The 21,388-nt window shown below is 41.6% G+C and overlaps 1 protein-coding gene across 7 annotated transcripts in view; it reads left to right on the plus strand.

The window, feature by feature from the left end:
• Window positions 1–21,388, plus strand: part of ttll5 (tubulin tyrosine ligase-like family, member 5) — a 57,703-nt gene that overhangs the window by 20,272 nt on the left and 16,043 nt on the right. For 3 of the 7 annotated variants that reach the window (XM_039603172.1, XM_039603174.1, XM_031730978.2), the window contains exons 15-29: window positions 3,084–3,139; window positions 3,699–3,740; window positions 4,613–4,720; window positions 4,844–4,935; window positions 5,475–5,537; window positions 6,076–6,224; window positions 6,514–6,760; window positions 7,714–7,831; window positions 8,234–8,380; window positions 8,516–8,607; window positions 8,700–8,848; window positions 9,126–9,689; window positions 9,776–9,963; window positions 11,863–11,990; window positions 19,714–19,903. In XM_039603172.1, the coding sequence (XP_039459106.1) occupies window positions 3,084–3,139; window positions 3,699–3,740; window positions 4,613–4,720; window positions 4,844–4,935; window positions 5,475–5,537; window positions 6,076–6,224; window positions 6,514–6,760; window positions 7,714–7,831; window positions 8,234–8,380; window positions 8,516–8,607; window positions 8,700–8,848; window positions 9,126–9,689; window positions 9,776–9,963; window positions 11,863–11,990; window positions 19,714–19,903 (2,333 nt within the window). The remainder of the gene's footprint in view (window positions 1–3,083; window positions 3,140–3,698; window positions 3,741–4,612; window positions 4,721–4,843; window positions 4,936–5,474; window positions 5,538–6,075; window positions 6,225–6,513; window positions 6,761–7,713; window positions 7,832–8,233; window positions 8,381–8,515; window positions 8,608–8,699; window positions 8,849–9,125; window positions 9,690–9,775; window positions 9,964–11,862; window positions 11,991–19,713; window positions 19,904–21,388) is intronic. The other 4 variants (XM_039603177.1, XM_039603173.1, XM_039603175.1 and 1 more) reach the window with 4 other exon arrangements.

The following is a 21,388-nucleotide window of genomic DNA, read 5'->3' on the forward strand; positions in this document are numbered from 1 at the left end:
CATAGGAGCCCACATAGTTTTAGACTTTATCCTTTTCTTTGTAGATACAAAATAAACCGTATAAGTAGGGAAAGAAGACCTTGATTATTTAACTTTACTTAATCCTCTTCTTTATCCTTATTACCAGTTCTATTTTACACAGAGCATACTGATTAGCAGGCGTCCATCTAAAATGGCACCGAACCATTATGTCTATCTGTGGTCACAGCCTAATGATATTAAAGGAGTGGTGATTACGCCCATGTGAGTGAATGTGTGCACACATGTGCATGTGCGTCTTAACCCTAGGCCATGCTGTGGCTTGAAACCCTCTCCACTGGCTCATTAAATGAAAGAGTAGAATCATAAATTGCCAGTTATCTTTGGACGGAGACGTTACTGCGCGTCTGGGGAAAATAAGCGGTGGCATGTAAAACATAGCACATCTATTATGTACCAAACAAACTAAGTCGCTGTTGGCTGATAACACTTGGGCTGCCTCCCAGACCTGTAAATAATGACAGCATTCCATTTGCATTAATTTTCTGCCTGCGTGTAGCTGTCAGTTCTCTGTCACCAGTGTTTGTAATAATTGCCGTGTTTAGGCAAGAGCATGGTGGGGGCCTGAAACTTACCTGACGGCTTGGATGAGGTAGAATAAATAGCCCAGAGCTCCAAGCTGTCAATAGATTTAATTCACCCAAAGTGTGAGAGCAAGATAGAACATAAACCTATTTATTTAAAAGGTCACTGTGACCACTAGTTAGCTATGAAGGAATGTGGGAATCAATAAACAAAAGATTATAGATTTAAATCTTTTTGACAGGGTGGGAACGTCTTGCTAAGAAATCTAAATGACAAACACGATGAATCGTAAATGTAAAGTAAAATCTTAAAAACAGTGTATTGTAAATTCACTGCAGTGTGTGAAAGTTTAACATTTTGGAAAATACATTTATAACACAAGTACCACTCTTAAGCTTGTTAGCTTTGCTTTGCATAAAGACTAGTAACCAAGTATAAAGTCGCTTGCTTGGAGCAACAACTAAAAAACCTTCTAGCTTCCTGGTTTGCCTCTGCACTGTATGGCACAGTCCATCATTGACATCGCCCATGGATTAACAAAAAAAGTAGAATTCTTCCATCCATCCATCCATTTTCTGCCACTTATCTGGCTTCAGTAACCCAGGTACCTCCTCCAGCTCATCCGAAGGAATACGGAGATGTTCCCAGGCCAGCTGAGAGATGTAATCTCTCCAGCGTGTCTGGATCAGGGGCTTCTCATGGTAGTACATGCCCAGAAGACCTTGCACAGGAGGCACCCAAGAGGCAGCTCAGTCAGATGTCCGAACCTCTTTTCGACGAGTAATGGCTCTACTCTGAATCCCTCCTACAGTAAATGACTGAATTCACTAAGGTAGAGCCCATTCATCTTTTGCCGGAAACTCATTTACACTGTTTGTATCCACGGCCTTTTTCTTTTGGTCCCTTTACTGTCCCGTGTCTCTTTCCCATCACTCTTGAACAAGATCCTAAGATATTAAACTCCTCCACTTGGGGCAGCATCTTGTTCTTGACCTGGAGTTGGCACACCACCCTTTTCCTGCTAAGAACCATGGATTCAGACTTGGAGGTGCCAATTCTTATTTCTACCGCTTCACACTCAGCTCCAACCTGCTCCAGTGCGATCTGGAGGCCACCACCTGATGAAGCCAATAGAGCCACATTTTCCCAGGAGGAAAATGGAGTCCCCACCCTCGAGCACCACACCTATTATCTGCAAGAAGTGTAATGACATTCAGGTTCCTATCCTTGACCTAAACACATCGTGGAAAGTAACTGTTTTGTCCACCGGGGAAAACCCCAGCATATAGGCAGGGACCTAGGGGGATACTAGTGCACCTACCTGCTGCCTCTCCTCGAGGAAAACTCCAGATTGGAGCAGAGTCCCATAGATTGGTTCTAGAACCCAAGATGTGCATTCAAGTGAGCCCAACTATATCTAGCGGGTATCTTTCAACTTCACACATTAGCTCAGGCTCTTTCCCCATCACAGAGGTAGCGTTCCGTGTCCAAAAGCGCTATTTCACCAGCTAGAGATCAGACTGCCAAGGCCTTCACCCTTGAAAGTCACCCACCCACCATACATTGCACCTGCAGGTGGTAAACCCAAAAGAAGGTGGGCACATGTTGCCTTTTTGGGCTTTGTCTGAATAGGCCCAATGGACTAAAGTTCAGCCACCAAGCACTTTCACGCTTCCTCAAGGTTGTGGCCCCAGTAACCCTGTACCAGGCAGGGTTAGAATCATTCTCACACAGAGTCGCAAAGGTTTAAAAATAATAATGTTTAATTTATAAAAAAAACAGACTGAATGCCAGTTCTTGCAATCACTGTGAATCAGTCTGCATTGATGAGCAGAACTCATCTGCAGGAGACTTGGCTCAGCTTGTTGCCAACTGGTTTAAAGTAGTTATATACCTATGTAAAAGCAAGGCCGCTGAGCATGTTTGCCAATTTGCTGTTAAATAGCTGATTTTTTCAGATTCCTCACATTTAATTGCCAATGTATCCCAAACACATTGCATGCAATTGCCAACCTAACCCTGTTCAGTTGTAAACTCATAAGGGACTAACTCTGCTAACTCATCTTGATGCACCAAAGTTGTCAACTGTCTGCGAGTAGTCACAGACCCACTCCCCATCTTCAAAGCAGGCATTTCAAAGGCAACAATATTACAAGTTCCTTGCATATAGTCGCAGTAATTTTAGTTGTACAGTGATCTCCAACTACTGTTTTCTATAGTGTGACTGTAACTTAAGAAACAAACCCATTCAGCATCAGGGGCCTGGGTTGCATTATGCTGCAGTGGGTCCCTATTTTGAAACATTTCTTTCTGACCTAAATATATTTTTAAAAAAATCATGTATTTCATACAGCATGATATTGTTTAATTTATTGCCTTTGTGTCGGTCTATGCTCCACATTGGTTTCTTGCACAAACATTAAGAAGTTGATGCAATACATGAAGGTCATGGGAATGTAACATATTTAAGACCTGATGTCATAAACATGCCCCTTTATAGCTCTTCTGTATCCCTGCAGGCTTTGTGTGTCAGGACCCCCTGTCGAGACAGCCTCGCTCTGACCAAAGAACGCAGGTAGTGGTGGACACCAGCACACACGCGAACGCACGCACGCACAACCGTCAAGCCAAGCATTGCACTCATTCACCCTTCCTTGTGAAACATTCCCATTCTTGTCTTCATGTCTCTGTTAGTTACACTACATTCCTGCCACTGCCACTGAGCTCTTCTCTTACCCTAATGGAAAATTCACTGTAATGCAAAACAACTGCTAATGCAATTACAGTGTTTGAGTGACCTCAGTTTGTAAGTGCTACACTCTCTGTGGCTTATTGTTTTATCATTTCTAATCAAGTGACTAATGCTCTCTCTAGGCCTTGTTGCCTAATGATGCCACAACAGCTAATACACTTGGCTACCTCCACTCGACTACTGCACTAAGATTTGGCAAAGGATCTGCTGGAGGGATATTACTAAATCAGACAGATTTCTGCTCCACCTTATATTGTGTAAAAGGCCTGTTTAGACATAAAGTAACAATGTTTCATTGTTGTATGTTGATGTGGTTTGGATGTTGTATGTGCCTTGATGCAGGCTCAATGCTGATGCAGTGTGTTCACCCATTTCCTCTTAGAAACTTTTTTCTGCACATCCAGCCACTACGCACAGCAGAGTCGTAAGCTTTTTTTTGTTGACTCAGATGTATTAATCTTCTTTTGCTTTGTCCCTTTGCAATTCCCTGATGCCTGTTGCATTACCGGTAAGAAATCGCTTGCTGCTTTTTGCTTATTTGATTATGTGGCTATAGCAATTTTTCACAGGGACAGACAGATGGCTTATATAAATCCTTAATGCTGCATTTTTAATCAAAGCTTCTTTAGCAAAAGCACTTAACAAGCCGCAATGTGCTACTTTACGTAATGAGCTGAAAAACTTTTTTCCCGATGCTTCAGGCACACCTAAATCAAGCCAAACACTAGCTGTTGAAGAACTTCAGGGGCCCATAGAGAACCTGTCCTATCCCTTCACTCTGATCAGGGGCAACAGTTGAGACCTTTTCTGAGGGATTAAGCCTTGTCACTTTTTGGCTGCCTTTGTATCCCCACCATCCGTGTCAGGCAAATTAAATATAATCCCCTGCTATTCAGATGACAAATTTTAGATGTGATCATGCAGGGTTGTGCCCCTCTATCTGGCCCGAGTTCCAAAACTACATGCCAAAGTTGTCAGTCACAGCCTAGTAGTGCATGGAGCAGGGAGACGGCCAGAAATGCCACTGCTTAACAAAAGTACTTTATTTCTGTGGCAAAGACAAAAGAGGAGAACGGGGTTTTGGTTATCTGTGATGTAGCTTTTATATTTTCAACTTAACATACAAATAGATTTTTGTGGATTGTTTTTCAAAAGAAAGCGTTTGTTACCCTTACGGCCTTTTGTTCATCCTGATTATGAAGCACCTGATTTGCTTTAACAAAACTGGATTGAAAAGAGGAAAAGTAGTACACAGTTTGTATCGAAAACTGTTCGCATTGTCTCCACTTCTTGTAGCGACAGAGGCCGACGTCAACCAACATCTCAGAAACTGAGGGTCTTAAAGACAAGCGAGGAGCTAAGCACAGCCAAGGAGACAGCACTCTGAACCTAACTGTTGAGGAGGTAAGGTCTTAATAAAGATGTTGTGTAAAGTACTGTTAGTATAGGTTGTGTAACTGTATTTTTCTGTATAAACATTGCTTCTTTTTTTAATAAATGGTATTTTACTTTCCTTCACTAATATAGATCAGAGTGCTACGGAGGATAAAGGAAGAGTATGAAAGACGAGGAGGTTTCATTAGGATCTTCCCCACCGCGGATACATGGGAGCTCTATGGGTAATCTGAGCCAGGAAAGAACAGACAGATCCCTTGTAGGCCGCAAGGGAAGTTTGTCTGTAATGTTACTCATTACTGATACTGTGCTCAGATAAGCAGGACATTTAGCTTAAAGCCAGACTAAGCGACTCCTGTTTGCATTCGCTAATTCAACCACCGAACTACGATATAGCTCCAGAGTCACTGGAAACTTGTAGGAGTCTATGTTCCAAAAAAAATGATCCCACAGTGACTTTATATTAAAATGCTATTAAACTCCTATTAAGAGAGGAAATCCATCATTGTGCTTAAAATTTATATTCCTATATGAGGATTAGTTGCATGATTAAACCTCCGTTAGCAGCAGGGTATTTTGTGGCATTTTTAAAAGCGTTTTATTGAGCGGTCTGGGGAGCTATTGGTGCAGTTAATACCCGTTGCTTCCACAGTATCACAGAAGTCTCATTTTTAACACATTTGCCACAAATAAAGACGCCGGGGCTCACTGGGGCCCCTGCCTTTATGATTATTGTAATTTGCTTATTATCTTCTTCTCTCAGAGGATATCTGGAGTCCAAGACATCAATGAACTTCGTGTTGGCGAACAGACTTTTCCATGGAAGGTAAGCATTTCCATTGTGGTCGGGATGGGAAATAAATCTCTCCATCAGTTTGTGGAAATGGTGGGATTGTAACGTGGCATTTGTTTGGTCTTTCGACTGGATAGGTGAGACGAACAGCTGAATAGATGACGCACACTCAGCTTTTCCAGCGCGCGCCCGTGTCTATGTGGCATTGTGGCGTCGATTCGGGGGCAGGAAGGGAAAGACAGTCGCAGATGAATAGTGCCGTTTTATTGAACCGCGTTTTTGTTATTGTAGTACAACGTTCATTTAGGTTACTTGAATCTGCGCAGGCTTTCAAGATTTAACCACAGGTTTGACTGTATTGACTGGAGATTTGTCCCCCGACTAAGCCCATCTAAGATTTTTCCATATTCATTAGGTAGTGAGTTCAGAGAGATGGTTGCTGCTGCAGTACCTAAGTTAAAGTTGAAATTTACAGCTGTTTCTCTGCTTTGTACTCGTTGATAATATCCATATAAATCATTATTCTTGTTGTTATTATCATTGCGTTGACACGTCTCGCTCTGCCTCGCAGGAATGTGAACGGGAATGTGCAGCTGCAGGTGGACGTGGTCCATGGCTGTCACGTTGTCCAGTATGAGAGGAAGCTGCTGTCTCTGGAGGCACGAAAGAGGAGACAGCGCCACCTGACTCATGGCTCTGCTGCAAGGAAGAAAAAATCGGGTAAACTCAATGTGTTCCTTTTTTTTCCTTCTTCAGTTTGAAATAACTTTTTTTTTTCCAAAACTAAGAAGAGTGTAGCTAAGTAGAACAACATCTCACGCTAATGCACTTTTGGTTCCAATAAATAACTCCCCTGTGTCACGGTAAGGTTGGCCAAATATGACTCTGTATGAGTTCATTTCATTGCAGCAACAATAAAAAGCCTATTTTGAGTGTATGTGTGTATTTTATCCCAAATGCCAGTGATGCAACTGACATTTGTCTTTTCTTGCTGTGCTGCATACCTCAGGGAAGGAATCCAAGGCCTCCCTGACTGAGAACAGCAGTCAGGAGGGAGAGGAGTGTGCTCAGGAGGAGGTGAAACAAGTTCTTGAGCCAGTCTCACACAAGGCTTTGGTAGCAGAGCAAAGAAAACAAGTGGCCACACCACTGGAGCAATGCCACAGTAAGGCTCAGTCCAGCTCAGAGGCAGCCGTGCACAATGCCAGCCCTACAGTCAACCTGCTCAACATCCTTCAACAGGGCTGGGAACTCAGGTCAGTATGCATTCTGGGCTGCTGCTGCCATTCGTCCTCACTGAGTAAGGAGTACTGTGAAGTTGCAGGTAGAACCGAGGATGAACATTTACACGTGTTCATGTTTTAATTCCTCTCACTACCTCTGACTGGCTGGGCCTCAACAAAAGTCAGTGTTATTCTTGTACGCCATTGAGTCCAGACATAATAGTTTACTTTTTAACTTTTTCTGCTTTGATGAAAACACTGTTTTAACTTAGATTGAAGCACATGGCACTTCAGTAAAAGGGGGCATGAAAAAGTGTTAAGGTTCATGATGGGTCTGCAGAAGGTCCCGCAATTTAAGTAGTTTGTGACCATCTAGTAAATAAAATTTGGTTTATTAGCACAGGTAGTGCCATAGTCTAGTACATGACATTCAAAAGCTATAGCTTTCCTTTTCCTGAGCGACAAGTAAACAGTCATTGTTTGAAAATGGTATAAAAGCAGATGTAAAGGTTTCAAAATTTGCTGAGGATCAAGACACTCACTTTTCTTTAAATAAAGACACACAGATACAATATGCTTTCACCACTGTACTTAGACTCAACAAAGACTGCAGTCTCCTGTCATTTCAAACGTGTGCCTGAAATTATAATTTCAGGAAGAATTACGATAACAAGTCTGAGTTTGTAGAAATTCCTTAGTGCTTGCCAGGACTGTGCACGAAGCTGGGAAATTATAGTATAGCATGTCTTTGTTTGTGTTTGACAGCTACAATGTTCTGGCAGTACTCTCTCCAGGTTCACCTGGGCCACGAAGACAGTTTGTCATTTTGATACTGATACAGGACAAGATACAGACAAGATGCACTGTGTTCCAACAGCATTCTGTTATCAGCTATTGTTGCATATTTCTATTTTTCATTGCTTTATATTTGCTTTGCCTTTGATGCTTTGTCCTCTCTCTTTTCTGCTTTTACCTCTCATCTTCAGCAAAGTGCAGGCTCGCATTGCTTTTTCCTCTTACCTGCAGCGAGTCCAGCAAAGACTGTTAGCAGAAAGCAGAGACAACACCATCTCAGCTTGGCCCGACAATGACAACGATCAAATGGTACAGCTATAGCATTTTTTTAACTCCTTGTAAAAAATAAAAGCAATCGAATACTCTGTAACTTTGTTTTCTCTGTATGTATGTGTGCATGTCAGTTTTCCCTTATTATTCCTCCGTTACTCATCTGCACCGTGGAAACCTGCACGTGGCATTTGTAGCTGCATAGAAGGAAAAAGTGGACTCTGTAAAAGAGAGTCTGTTTGGAAAGTCTGCATTGTAATGGCATACATCATCATCAGCAACCTTAAAACACTTGAGGAAAATCAGTGTAAAATCTTGCCTATCTCTGAGCTTTAGTATTGTTAAAGTGAGTCAGACCCAGAGTTAAGACGACAGAGACGGCTCAATGAATCAGTGATTCAGGAAACTGATAATAAAAGTTTTTTTTCTTTGTCTTTACAGGAGCTGGTGATTCGCTTTCTGAGAAGAGCAGCCAGTAACCTTCAACAAGACATAAAGGTAGTCTTGCCCAGTCGACAGTTACCAAACCAAGACCGCAGACGCATCCTGTCCCATCAGTTAGGGGAGTTTATCCACTGTTACAACAAGGTACCCCTTCCCAGACTCTAGCGTCATTGCAGAATTACAACTCAGAAAGGTGCTTGAAACACAAGGGACATTGAGCTGTTTATTTCCAACAATCAAAGTACATCTGCAGTTCTGTTCTGTTCTTTATGTTCCCAGGAAACTGAACATATGGTGAAAAAGCAGGAGATCAGTAAGGAGGAGCATTGTGTTAATCCTAAAGTGTTTCAAGAGTACATCAGTGCAGCCAGGTTAGTGATTTGGCTCAACTTTTTTGAGCCAAGTTCTCTGCTACACACATTTATTTCATGTCTTTCTTTTTTTTTTTGTCTTGAACTAACAGTGAAAACGACCTGGAGGAAGTACTGACATTCTACACGCAGAAAAATAAATCGGCCACCGTCTTCCTAGGAACAAAAGTCAGAGGCATTAAGAAAGATATTCGTGAAGTAAATGCCTCAAGAGATTCAGGAAACTGTGATAATTCTAAATGTGAGTGTCTTGTTTCTTTTCCCATGTATACTTTTTGTTTTTTTTACTGTACATCTGGTTCATGTTTTAATTTTTTATCATTCAAGCATAGTAAACAGGAACTGTTTAGATTTGTGAATCTAGAACAGTGAAAGGAAAAAAGATTGAGTCATCTGGGGTGAAGAAAAGGTCAGCTTCAAATGATTAGAACTTACTGCGGGAAAACAAATGTGTGTCAGAGCTGAGGAATGACTAACTGATGATAAAGGAGCTCTGGCTTATTTCCTCCTTTGAACAGCTTTGGCCGTGGAAGCGGATTCAGAGTTGTCGCTCCTAACAGGGAAAGTCAGCTCCGACTCAGACATTAAGGCCACTGATGGTCAGCCTTCTTTTTGTATGCTGCCTGAAGACATACAGGCTGAGGTAAGAATGGTTAAAACCCAGCCAGAAATCCAGTCGTCTCAACACCGCTCCAGTTTTCCTGTGACCTTAGACTGCATGCACAATCATCTGCAGCACTGCTCTCCTGCATCCCTGCCTCTTCACTGTCCACCGCCGCCTCCACCTCCTCAGCCACCATCTTATGCACAGTCCTTGGCAAAGTCTCACCTCTGCCATTCTGAGAGTCTTTCTGACCCTCCCGCATACACCTCTGCCCATGTGATCACGCAACCTCCAAGGGTCATGTGGACGGCTGCACCCACGGGCTCAAACGCGGCAACTACAGGGCCATCGACACAGGTGCTCAGAAGAATTCAGTCCTTTACCTCATCCATGGCTGGCTCTGCAGCGGCCTCGTCCGTCCCAAGTGCCACACACATCTATAGCCAGAAACTCTCTAGACCCACATCTGCAGGCCAAGGTAATCTTTTCTGCACGGCGTGCTGGTGTTTCAAATCAAATTCACAAAGATGTTCTCACCTTTTCCTTTTTGTTTTTCTTTCTCAGTGATCAGGAGGAGCACTTCCAGTAAGCTCAAGTCAAACTCAGTGGGAGCTTTCAGGGAGTTGAGCACTCTGACCGCCCAGGCCCAGTCCAACCAGCAGGCCTTCATCTCAGCCCTGCAGAAACTGGCAGACAAGCAGGTTGCTCGCCACTATGCCAGCTCCAGTCACATCAACCTGCTGACACAACATGTAAGTTTATTATGCTCTCAGCTTCTGCAGCCCTGTGACTCAACAGCTACAACTACTTTGAGTAAGAAACTATGTTGAGTTATTAAGCAACTGTAAACTGATCTGTGTAATGGTTCATGTAAGGAAGAAGAATCTGGCCTCTCTGCAGTAGTCCTCTCACTGTGAGGTCTTTGATATTTCTCTTTGTTGATGTGTAAACCTGGCTCAGGCCCCACGCTGATCGGCGGCATCTAACTGCTTATTCATTCAGCAGACCTGTTGGAGCCCGAGGGTCTGCACCTTCCTTCTTCAGCCTTCAGCTCGCCTGCAGTCTGCGGGCTGGGGTTGGTATGGGGGTGGGTCTAAGAACTGGAGTTTGAAGCTGGCCGGCCCAAACAGTGGTGAGCAGCGTCAGCCCCTCAGCTCTGTGTGAGGTCTCATTATCAGAAGCACCACGGGGGAGTGATTTCTGTTGACACTTCACAAGCAGCCACCTTTTTTTTTTTTCTTCTTTTTTTTTTCGTGGTAATTGATGCTTATAAATCGAGGAATGTGGCAAATTGGCACCAAGCAGGGGAGTGGCAACTCGGTTGTCTCTATCACCACCTTGTCGCATATTTCCTAAAGGTTTGCCCTTCAGCTTTGGGAGCCCATCAACCTTTCATTCTTCCTCCTGTTCCTTCACCTCCTCTTCTGCATCACTGGATTATAATTTTTTTTCCGTCAGAGATTTTTGCGATGGCACCAGACCACACAGGCGGCAGTTTTATGGCTTCCTTATGACTGTATATTATTCTGTCTATCTGAAAGGTGTTTGCTGTATTTCCTGTCGGTAGTTAATCCTTAACATGGCAGCGGCTTATTTTTCAGAGTAAAGTAGTCCAGTGTTTTGCACTTAAAGGCTTAGAGTACATTTACTTTTTGCTTTTTTTTTCCAGGACTGAGATTTGAAGTCATTAAATCACTTGCTGGACTAAATGGAGAACTTTGTAAACATGAACAACACCCGGTTGCACAGTTGACTCCATAATTACTCACTCTCATGCTAGGGCACATATACAAAACAGAAACTGAAATTGAGTAAAGCCAGACATGGTGACCATCAATGAAGTGAATATACTCCTGGGCTGTGATATATTGATGGGCATATATGTGCATACACAGCTTGTGCCTTGAGTGAAAAGATTTCTTTTGAGAGATCTATACTCCCATTTTGGTCTCTTGACATGTTATAATACATGTTCTCCAAAGGTTGTTTTAATTTCTGCAGATTATATTAAACACTTTATAAAAAACATATGACCAGCCTACCTTAATAAACCCCAATAAACCAGAGCTGTAGCTATGTAACAACACGCCAACACACCTTTTTTTAATGCCATGCAAGGCCCAGCAGCTTCAGTTTTTTTCCCATTGGACCTTTAGTGCACAGAAAGAAATAAAGTAAATAAAGCACCGCAGCATTATGATTAATTCTCCCACTAGATTTCGTCGAGCATCATTCCCAGGCTAGCACAGAGCAGTACTGGGGTGCTTTTGCCACACAAGTGCTGATGTGGTTGTAAACACTGTTGGCCTGGAAAGTCATGATAGCTGATTCTGTTGAGGATGCAGGAGGGGGAGGGGACCGCTTAGATTTAGTGCTGAGCGGAGACTGGCTGCGCCATGTGCTGTGTGTACATTTCACACAGCCCCCAGATACGAAAGATGGAGGTGATTGGCGTATGAAGAAACACAATGTTCCACCTAATTTATTACATCTTATTCATCACTTCTCTGTATTTAGACATGGGGATCACTATTAGCGAGATGTTTGGTTGTACTTATACAGAAAGTGCGGTTACAAGTACATTATGCTTGTAAAATGCGATCAAGATGAATCCTCCCTTCAAGTCTTTAAGCCTTCCTCTCTGCCCACAGTTGACCAACCTGAACCTGGCGAACAAGATGCTGAACAGAGAGAGCTTCACACTGAACCCTAAAGCTGCTACAATCCAAGGACCAGTGAGAGCTGTTCACCCTGAAACAGATCTACCGAACAGCACTGGGTGAGTCCAAGGAAGTATACAATAATCTCCCCTTTGAATAATTGTTTGGATCCAACAGTTCTCAACAAAGAACTTTTAAAATCCAGATATCCAAGATGCTTTCTACTACACTGTAAAGTCTGTATGTGCACAGAATGTAAGCTTATATAAAGTTCCAGTACAGCAAAGGCCTCAAGCTAGTTTAAGATGACCAGTAGATGGACAGCTGTATGGTTTCAGCTTTGGGCATAAAACATAAGACAGTGTCAAACATGTAAGTAAAGTAACATTAACCAAAACCCTGACAGTGAGGCAGAAGAGGAGGTGAAGGAACAGGAGGAAGAACGAAAGGCTGATGGGCTCCCAAAGCTGAAGGCCAAACCTTTGGTGCACAGCGACTGAAATTTCATTTTAATACGACTCTGTTCTTTGAAAGAAAAATTGGTTTGGCCACAATTGAAAATTGCATTTGTTGGATATAGATGCACTGGAAAGCACACTTTATTTACATTTACTCTTCAGAATTGGTTCACAGATACCTCTCTGTTAGCTCGCTTTTGCATTTAGCACATATGATGTCTCTGCTCCTTTGCAAAAGCTTCAGTGCTGCTTCTGGTCAAGTTTCACCATTGTGCTCATGTGTACTATTTATTTGCTCTCCCCTGAGGCAGCAGACACAGATTAGTGCATTACAGTCTCAATGGGGTTCACTGCCAAGGTAAACAGCGTGTCCTTCCTCTGACAGACTTAAGTTTGAGATGTGCACAGATGTTGGAGTCAGGACACACAGAATCTAAGAATGCCTGAAACATTAAAATTAATGTTTAACTTTCGTGAATATTCTTTGCTATTCTCAAGATTAATGTTTGTAAAAGCTTCAGAAAAGCGGTTCAGCTATCACGTGTGACTCCCTTTGGCTAAACTACTGTCTTGGGGATTGTCTGCATAATCGCTTTTATGCTATAATTACTATAAGTACTGTGCTTTAGTGTAGTATATACAGTAAGTATAAAGCCTGCTTGGTGAGGCTCATTACATTCTAAAGACTTTTAAAGGCCTCTGACAATTTTTTAGATTAAAGAAGTTTGTCTCTGGAAAGGGAATGAGAATTTCCAACACCCCTTTGGGCAGGCTAGTTTATCTGCAGGCTGGGAATTGGGTCTTTTGCTCCCCTTTTTGACTGTGCTCCGTGGACGTAAGTAGTTGTAGAATTGGCTGCTGAGTGCCGGCGTTATGTGAAGCACGCTGGCAGCTGAAAGCGTTCTGTTGGAGCGGTGCTGGAGGCAGTGGTACAATGTCAACACCCACAAAGTCTGTCTACTCAAGGCTCTCGCCTCGGTACCCACTGAAATTCCTCCTTCTTCACCCCGTCTCACTGCGCTGAGAATAGGAGGAAGGAAAGAGAAGGAAAATGATCGCATCATCATGGCTTATGGCACCAGACCAGGATTATAAACCTATAGGCAAAGAGGGGAAACGTTAATTGTGTCATCTTCTTCTTTTTTTGCTTATGTGTGAGTGGCAGTGTCTCAGACAGCTTGGCCCTGATTTTGGACTCTGTTTTTCCAGTCCTGCCCTTCCTTATGTATCGAGCTGTCAGGGAATTCCTGGAATGTCTGGCCTTTTCCCTTTTTAAAATGTTTTTATTCCCACAAACTAAAAAGAGACTATTAATAGCTTATATCATTTTTACAGATAGATTCATAATAGAAATCACGCTTTGAGCGATGCAGTCCTCTGACGGATCAGAGTTACAGTGTGATTTCAGACATCGCATTTGCTTTTCCATATCATGTTTAAACACTTCATTCATCAGAAAATAAACTGGCCTGCGATGCTCTCGCAAAAGAGATTCTAAATCTCCAGAGTTATAAATAAAGATTTAAAAATGTTAGTTCAGGTTTGCCTTTCAGCTATTCACATTTCAGGATTATACTTTCACAAATCTAAAGAGAGAATATAAATTAGCGTTTTCTTGCAATACAAAAAGGTCTTGAGGGCCCCGGAACATCAAGCCCTTGGTTTGGAATTATCTACGTGAAATGTCTTTAATAAGATATTAGGATAAAATGTCTTGATTTAATCCCGACTCTGTTTCTTAAAACACAGAATTTCCTGAGCCCCATCCCCCCTACGCTCGGGCTCATGGCTTGTGCCAAACATACTGAAACTGTTAAGCACACTGGCTCTTAAAGCAACCACAGGGGTGAAGTATGATGGGTTTCAAAGTGTAGCATGGCTCTTTGAAGTGCTGCTGCCAGGATCTGCCAGGTATGCTGCATCAGCACTCTTAGAGCTCCTGCCTAAATTCAGTGTGCTGACAGTCAGGGGGCTTTGAACCCATAGGGCCCATCTTCATATACTTATGGGGTAAGTTGGTGATCTGTTCCGGTTTTGGACCTCCTGGTACATTTATGATCATTTCCATTCAGTGTACCTATAAATTGAGGTATTGGATTACTTTTAAATACTTGACACCTTTTACTTTGTTTAAAAGTATTTTCTGTTACTTAAGTTTGCTAATACCGCTTGTGGTCTGAGTTCGCACTGGACCTCCATGTGGTCATGTATTATTATTAAGTCAGCAGCTGGTCATGGTTGGTTCTCACCATTTGTGTTTGTTCTGTGAATAGTTATTGCTGTCTTATTACCAGAGCCGCAAACGTTCCTCTCTGTTTTCTTCCCCTCTACGTTCATACCAGCTTTGTGTTTTGAGAAATGCCACAACCCTGCTTACACAAGGTATTTTTAGTCCTGTTCAGTACTTTGTTAGATTGGTGTTTTACTTGGTTGAATTTTCTAGAGGCGAATGATTCCAAAGGGTTTTAAGGCGGTCCATTTTCTAAACCAACAGCTCGAGTAATCAGAAAAACGCTGGTGAAAATGTAAAAATTCTTTGATGGGGGACAGATTCCCACAAAATTGGTCTGATGTCTCTCTTCCTTTGAATTTAAAAGGAGAGATGTTTTTATTCACATTGATTGAAACCAGATGTGGCAATGGGAAGGCAAACGCTTAAGGTAAGAACAAGTGAAATTCCAGGGAACAGATTTAGTCATTCAGCAGAAACATACACCTTTAAAGCAGTTTTCATTCCCACAGTGTGCAATATGGTTATATGTACTGTATATAATCTGCTTTATGGAACTGACAAATGTGTGACCGTGAATTAGGATTGGGTTGCACCAGCTATTTGTAAATCCATTGCAGGTTTGTGTGTAAAGCCCTTACTATTCATCTTAGGATCAGTAGCAAGTATGAAGTTACTGCTCAAAATTTAACCTTTAAAAGCTGGTAAATACTTCATATACTTAGAACTACTGTCAACAATGTAAACAGGACATACGATACAGAGCACTGAGTTTTAATGTAATTTCTAAATAACATATGAGTGTTTGTGTGCGTCCGTCCCTTCTCACAAGGACTTGCCGTAGCAGGTTGTTCCACATGTTTGATTTGGCCCTTCCTGACATAACTCCAGAGGGGATTTGTGTCTCAGGCTGGAATTCAACCAGTGACATTTTGCTTGCCAAGGGAATCTGTAAACTACTACACTACTGAGTCACTAAAAAGAAATAAACTAGTAGTAATTTCTAGATGCATGCGTTAGTTTGTTTTACAATAGACATGCAGACATGTGTGCAGGAAATGTTAATATCCATTGATGCACTCTAATTAAATGCATTGTAAAAAAGCATGTAATTATTGATTACAGCAGAAATTCCTTTGTTGTTAGAAAATAACTCTCTGAACTCAACTTTAAAAAGAGAATCGATTGGCTGCTTCTCTTTGTTATAAATCATAGTAAACTGAAGGTCTTAAGTTTTTGGATTACTGTTAAGACAAAATCATATGTTTTTTATTTATACATAAAATAATAATAAATGTATTCATTACAAAATATGCAGGGAAATTCATTATGATAGTATTTTTGGTTATTATGAAACAGGAGCATACAATTTCCATCAGGTGATAAGTTGTGATATCTTGGCCATCATATGTATGCTGCCACTTCGTTAGTTACAGTTTTCCTTTTGTCTTCAGATTTCTTCATGGCACAGATTTTACAAGCTGCTGGAAACATTCCTCAGAGATTTGGGTGTATGATAGCAGCTGGCTGCACATCCATGATGTGAATCTTCCATTTCACCATATCCCAAAGATGCTCTATTGGACTGAGATCTGGTGACCAGTGAACATTGTCATGTTCAGGAACTCATTTTGAGAAGATTTGAGTTTTGTGACATGCCGTGTTATCCTGGTGGACAGGACCATTAGAAGATGGGTACAATATAGTCATAAAGGGATGGACACGGTCAGCAACAACACCCAGGTGGGCTGTGGAGTTTTACAAAATGCTCAATTGCTCCAAAGGGGTCCAGAACTTATCCTCCACCGTATTACACCATCACCACCAGCAGCTTAAACCATTGATACAAGGCGAGATGGATTTCATATTGTTTACATCAATTTCTGTTATATTGTTTTCAGTAATTCAGGTGACCCTTAATCCTCCCTTAGTTACACTACAATAGGCATAAACTGCTGGGGGCTTCGCATGATGCACTGAGTATCATGGGGCTTGACCTTATAATATAAAGCGCTTTGAGGTAACTGTTGTTGTGATTTGGCGCTATATACATAAAATTGAATTGAATTTGACTCAGCTTTTAGTGTAAATGGTTATCATCCCTGTTTTGTTTTGTTTTTTCGTTTGTTTGTTTTTTAATCCATTGATTTAACTTATTCAGAACTGTTTTATAGCTTTCCTTTTTTCGATTTTCAAGTGAAGTTGTGTGAGTTTAAAACACAGAACTGTTTAAAAAGTAACCTATCATCCTACTTGGAAGAAAGCACTTGTAGTTTTTAGTACCCCACATTGCTCACCACTCCCCTAACTTAAGCCTCATCATCCCCGGGACTGCTGAACTCAACAAATTGTATTTTAAGAACAGACCTACTTGGTGTCATGTTTTTGCAATAAAACACGATAAACAAACACTGATTAATGGTTGGAAATACCCCTACACTCTTGAGGCTGCTAATGTTTACACTGACCAGGCAGGGCTTTGAGATAATCTGGCATGATGTCATCTCAGACGGTACATTTTCCCACATTCACACTGAGTTAGATTGATGCCGCACATGTGCTCAACTCGCACGGCTGTGTTGTTCTACAGTAAGTTATATCAGCATATTAAAGGATGGCGAGCACAGCGGGGAGTAAGCTGACACCCACGAGCAGAGGTCCGGCAGCGAGGGAAGTCCCAGATAGCTGAAGCTCCACACATGTGCTATGATGAGAAACTCAGATGTAAAACTATTCCGCTCACTCATTTAAGAAAAAAAAATCAGATTTTATTGGTTGCTGTGCTGGACAAAAGTACTTCCTCCTGTTTTTAAAATTCATGGTCATCTGTAGTAGTTTTTTTTGCGTGGCGTTGTGTTGACAAGCTTCCCCCCGTCACCCCCCTCCCTTGTGGGGTTTTATAGTGACATTGTACTCAAGGAAAGCCTGTGCTTTTGACCTGAGACAGTCCATTTTAGACCATATGGTAATAAAATGGTAGCACTGAAGGTCCCCGTGGTCCAGTCTGCAAACTGCAGCCAAGTAAAAGGAAATCGCTGCTGTAAACAAAGAACAAGTTCTTGTTTTGTCTCCTGGTGATGTTGAATCTCTGGCCTTGCAAAGTTCACAGACGAGCCTTTGTTTCCAGGAGCAAAAAAAAAAAAAAAAAATGTATTGGCCTTTGGTCACAGCAGTTGTTTTTGCAATATATGTGCTATTATGTGAACTGAGAAATGCATGGGCGGATAGCATGTTCACATGAGTTTAAGATCCCTTGTGTCTTGGCCACACAGGGAAGGATTTTTCTTTTTTTTTTTTTCTTTTTTTTTACATTTCAGCAACACAAGATTATTATCCCACAGTATGCATTGTTGTTCAAGATTAATTGAATTCTAATTTTAGCACTTATCATAGTTTGGTCCTAAAAATATTGTAGCTATTGTGAATCTAAGTGTGCAGTGTTTTCTTTAACTGTAGACCAATGGACAAATGTTATTGCGTGTTATTGCATGTGGGAGGAATTTCCAAGAGCTTTTTTGTCATTAAGACCTCCAGGGATCCCATTTCTTCAGCTGTACGCGTATCTCTTTCTCTTTTTTCCCCTTTTATATTTTTCCTCGCGGCTCCCAATAGTGCTCTTTTATGGCATTATTTTTGGCTGAGGTGGTATATATACAACAGCACACCAGACTCCACATAGACTCGATTTAAGCATGTCTGAAGGCTGAGGTTGGTCACTTCATTGCTTTAACAGTGGTCAAAAATGGTTGAAAAAAAAACCTGAAACAGGCTTAGGCCTAATGACAGATAATCCAGTTACAAACTTGTGGAGCTCGTCAAAAGGTTTGCTTTCCAGGTTGTGGTTTTGTGATGTGAATGGAACGTGAAGCGGGGAGGAAAAGTTTTTAGTTCAGCCTGTGTTTGCCACAAGCTTGCCCTCTGCTTTCACTCTGATTTGCACACTTTGATTTGAGGTTCTGTGGGCACAGCGGCCACTGGTTAGGATGTTGTGAGATGTCTTGTTGTTTCAATTTTTACTGGTGGTCTTGCATCTCAACATGGAGTTTGTAGCTATTGTCACATCTGCCTGGAATGCATGGTAAAATAACTGACGAGGTAGCAGTGAGTAAATATATTAAGCTATTTGTGGACTCATCCTTTGTTGTAGTGTAACAAAGCATGAGTTATAGTAGAGTTGTAATGTGCCTGTTTCAAGCAAGCATTTCCTTATTTTCTGTCATATATATTAAACAACAGTGGATGCTCATATCAAGGCTTGAATCACACCAGCTAGCAACCACTGGTTGGTGAAAAATGTGTTCTTCAAATGGCATGCAATTGCTAGGGTGAAATTGGTTGCAGTTATAAACGGTGCTGCACTAATAAAATACCTTTTGATTGGTTTGGTTGCTAGCTGGTTGCCATGGTGGCCCCCTCAAACTACTTGCCAAGCAGCTGTATAAAGGTAAAAATTGTCACATAAAACAGAAACTGCATTCGATTGCCTTCAAATGGATAATTGGTTGGTAAGGCACTACTTTTATTTTGATGCTCTGCAGTCTCTGTTTGCTGTTTGCATTGCACCTTTTCACATTTCAGCACAGTTTTGACAGTTAATGGTTAGTAAGGAGATTAAATGGTGAGTGTTTGCAGACAAGTTGTCATCTTCCTTGCAAACTACAGGCAACCTTGGAAACCTTTTCGATCTAGACTGCATCTGATCTCACCTGGTGACCAGTTTGGGAATAATGTTTTACTCTAGCAATCAGCGGTTACTAGGAGGTCACCAACAGGTCAGGTTTCAGGCTACTCTAAACCCTTGGTATCAAAGAGTGTTTCCTGTCTTGGATCTGCACGCTGTCAAAGAGACTGGATGTCATAGACAGAAAGCTCTAGCTGTGAGCACGACAGCCCCACCCATCCGCTCTTCAGACCTTCTGTTTACAAGGGGTAGCCAACCAGTCGAAAGTTGATTTAAAGAGAGCGGAGCTAAAACTGTTTGTTTGTATTCTTGCCGGAAAATGTCTTTAAAGAACACTCTGTTTTTCTTCACTGAGGTTTTTGTGGTGCAAATGTCACTGATATGTGATTCAGAAGAAAGAGTGACTTTGTGTTTTTGTTGGTTTGAAGTATCTTACTTTTTCACCCTGTGTATCTGTGTCACTTCTCTCTAAGCCACAGGCCACTAAAGGAAGAGGATTGGCAGATGCACAATGACTACAGCCTGGTGAGAGGGGTGACACCCAAGCAGCACTACCAGCCCACCCAAGGGAGCTACCAGCTTCAGTTTGCTATTCAGCAGTTGCAGCAACAGAGACTTAAGGCTCATCATCAATTTCTGGACCAGACCCGCTGCGGACATCAGGTAAGATGTATCATTTTCTTAGTAAAGAATGTTTTCATTTAGCATCTTGATGCTAAACAAGTATACTGCTCATTTTTTCATTGGTACTATTTGAATTTCTATTTCCTCTTCTTTTTTTAAATTAAAAATAGCACAGACACTTGGTTGTTAAGACAATAGGATTATTTATCAGATTCTTTTCTTTGTTGGTTTTCAGTATTGGCACCATGTAGAACTTAACCCTAAGAACTTTTAACCCATAAAAAGCTCAATATTTGTGTCTGTAAAATTTATGTCCTTACCTAAGCTCTGCACTTTCCAAAATAGTGCAAAATACACCCACGTGAAGAGAAGACCTTCCATGTTAGCCTCTAGAGAGCTGTTTAGAGGTTCTCCTTCCAAACTGTCTAATAAAACAGTGTTTGGTGGAGACAGTAGCTTAATTCTGAAGACCAAAATGGAACACCTCTCTCCAATATCACATCATTTGGGTGAATGACTCTACTAGGAATATGGGAAGGTGAGCAGTCGAGAAATTCTACTCTTGAGGGTACTAGAGAGGCCCCCAGTATAGATTTTTTTATGACTTTCAAATCTTGACTTTTCAAATAGCTCCATTAATGTTCCCATTTTAAGACAAATAAATTTGGAATATGATTTTCTTAGCAGTAGAAATGTAGCGGCAAAAAACCTTTTAGTTATGGCTAACAAGCCGTGACAGATGTGATTTGGCTGTTTTTACAGGGAGATTAGAAAGGTAGAAAGGCCTTAGCGTAGGAGTTTTTTTGTTTTTCTTTGTTTTGTTTTTTTTATGTTTAGACTAAAAAAGAGTGGCTCTCGCTTTTAGCGCAGTGACTTTGAAAGGAGATCTCACCAAGAAGGAGGATGTATGTTTCCATTTTCCAGAGGATTTGGTGGACTGAATCTATGGATTGAGAGAAATGGAGACAGGACAGTGCCATGGGACAGCTTAAAGGCTGGAATGACTGGATGCGCCCAATTTTTTCCGAGTACTGGAGTTGGCCTCACGTCATTGTTTCTCATCTTGGTTGGAACTTAATTAATGCAATTGAGGTGATATTTCTTTTGGCTTGGTCGGCAGCCTTACGTAAGGCACTTTATGATTCCTTCTCTGTTCCGTTCGTCTCTTCTCGTACTTTAAACACAGTTAACCACGTTTGTCTTATCTGTGACATGCTCCGCCATAATTCAGCCATATAGCGGCATGAATACGTCTTACAATTTCAAATCCCTTGTGCCATTAAGGACTTTATGTGTACAGAGCAGAACAAAGAGTCAGAAGACAGAGCTTTTTTGTTGTGTTCACCCTCATAAACTGAGGTAATAGGAAGGCTGACTCTAGATATGGTTGTCTCACCATCAAGTCAGGCAACCCTCCCTAAAATCTTGGCTATCCCACCCCATTCATTCCCTTCTCCCCAGCTGTCATGGCAATGTGTGCCACTGCTTAGCTCTTAGGCAAAATCTTTTTGCATGGCATAGACC

This window comes from Oreochromis aureus, linkage group 19 (assembly GCF_013358895.1).
Source record: "Oreochromis aureus strain Israel breed Guangdong linkage group 19, ZZ_aureus, whole genome shotgun sequence".
NCBI classification, from domain to species: Eukaryota; Metazoa; Chordata; class Actinopteri; order Cichliformes; family Cichlidae; genus Oreochromis; species Oreochromis aureus.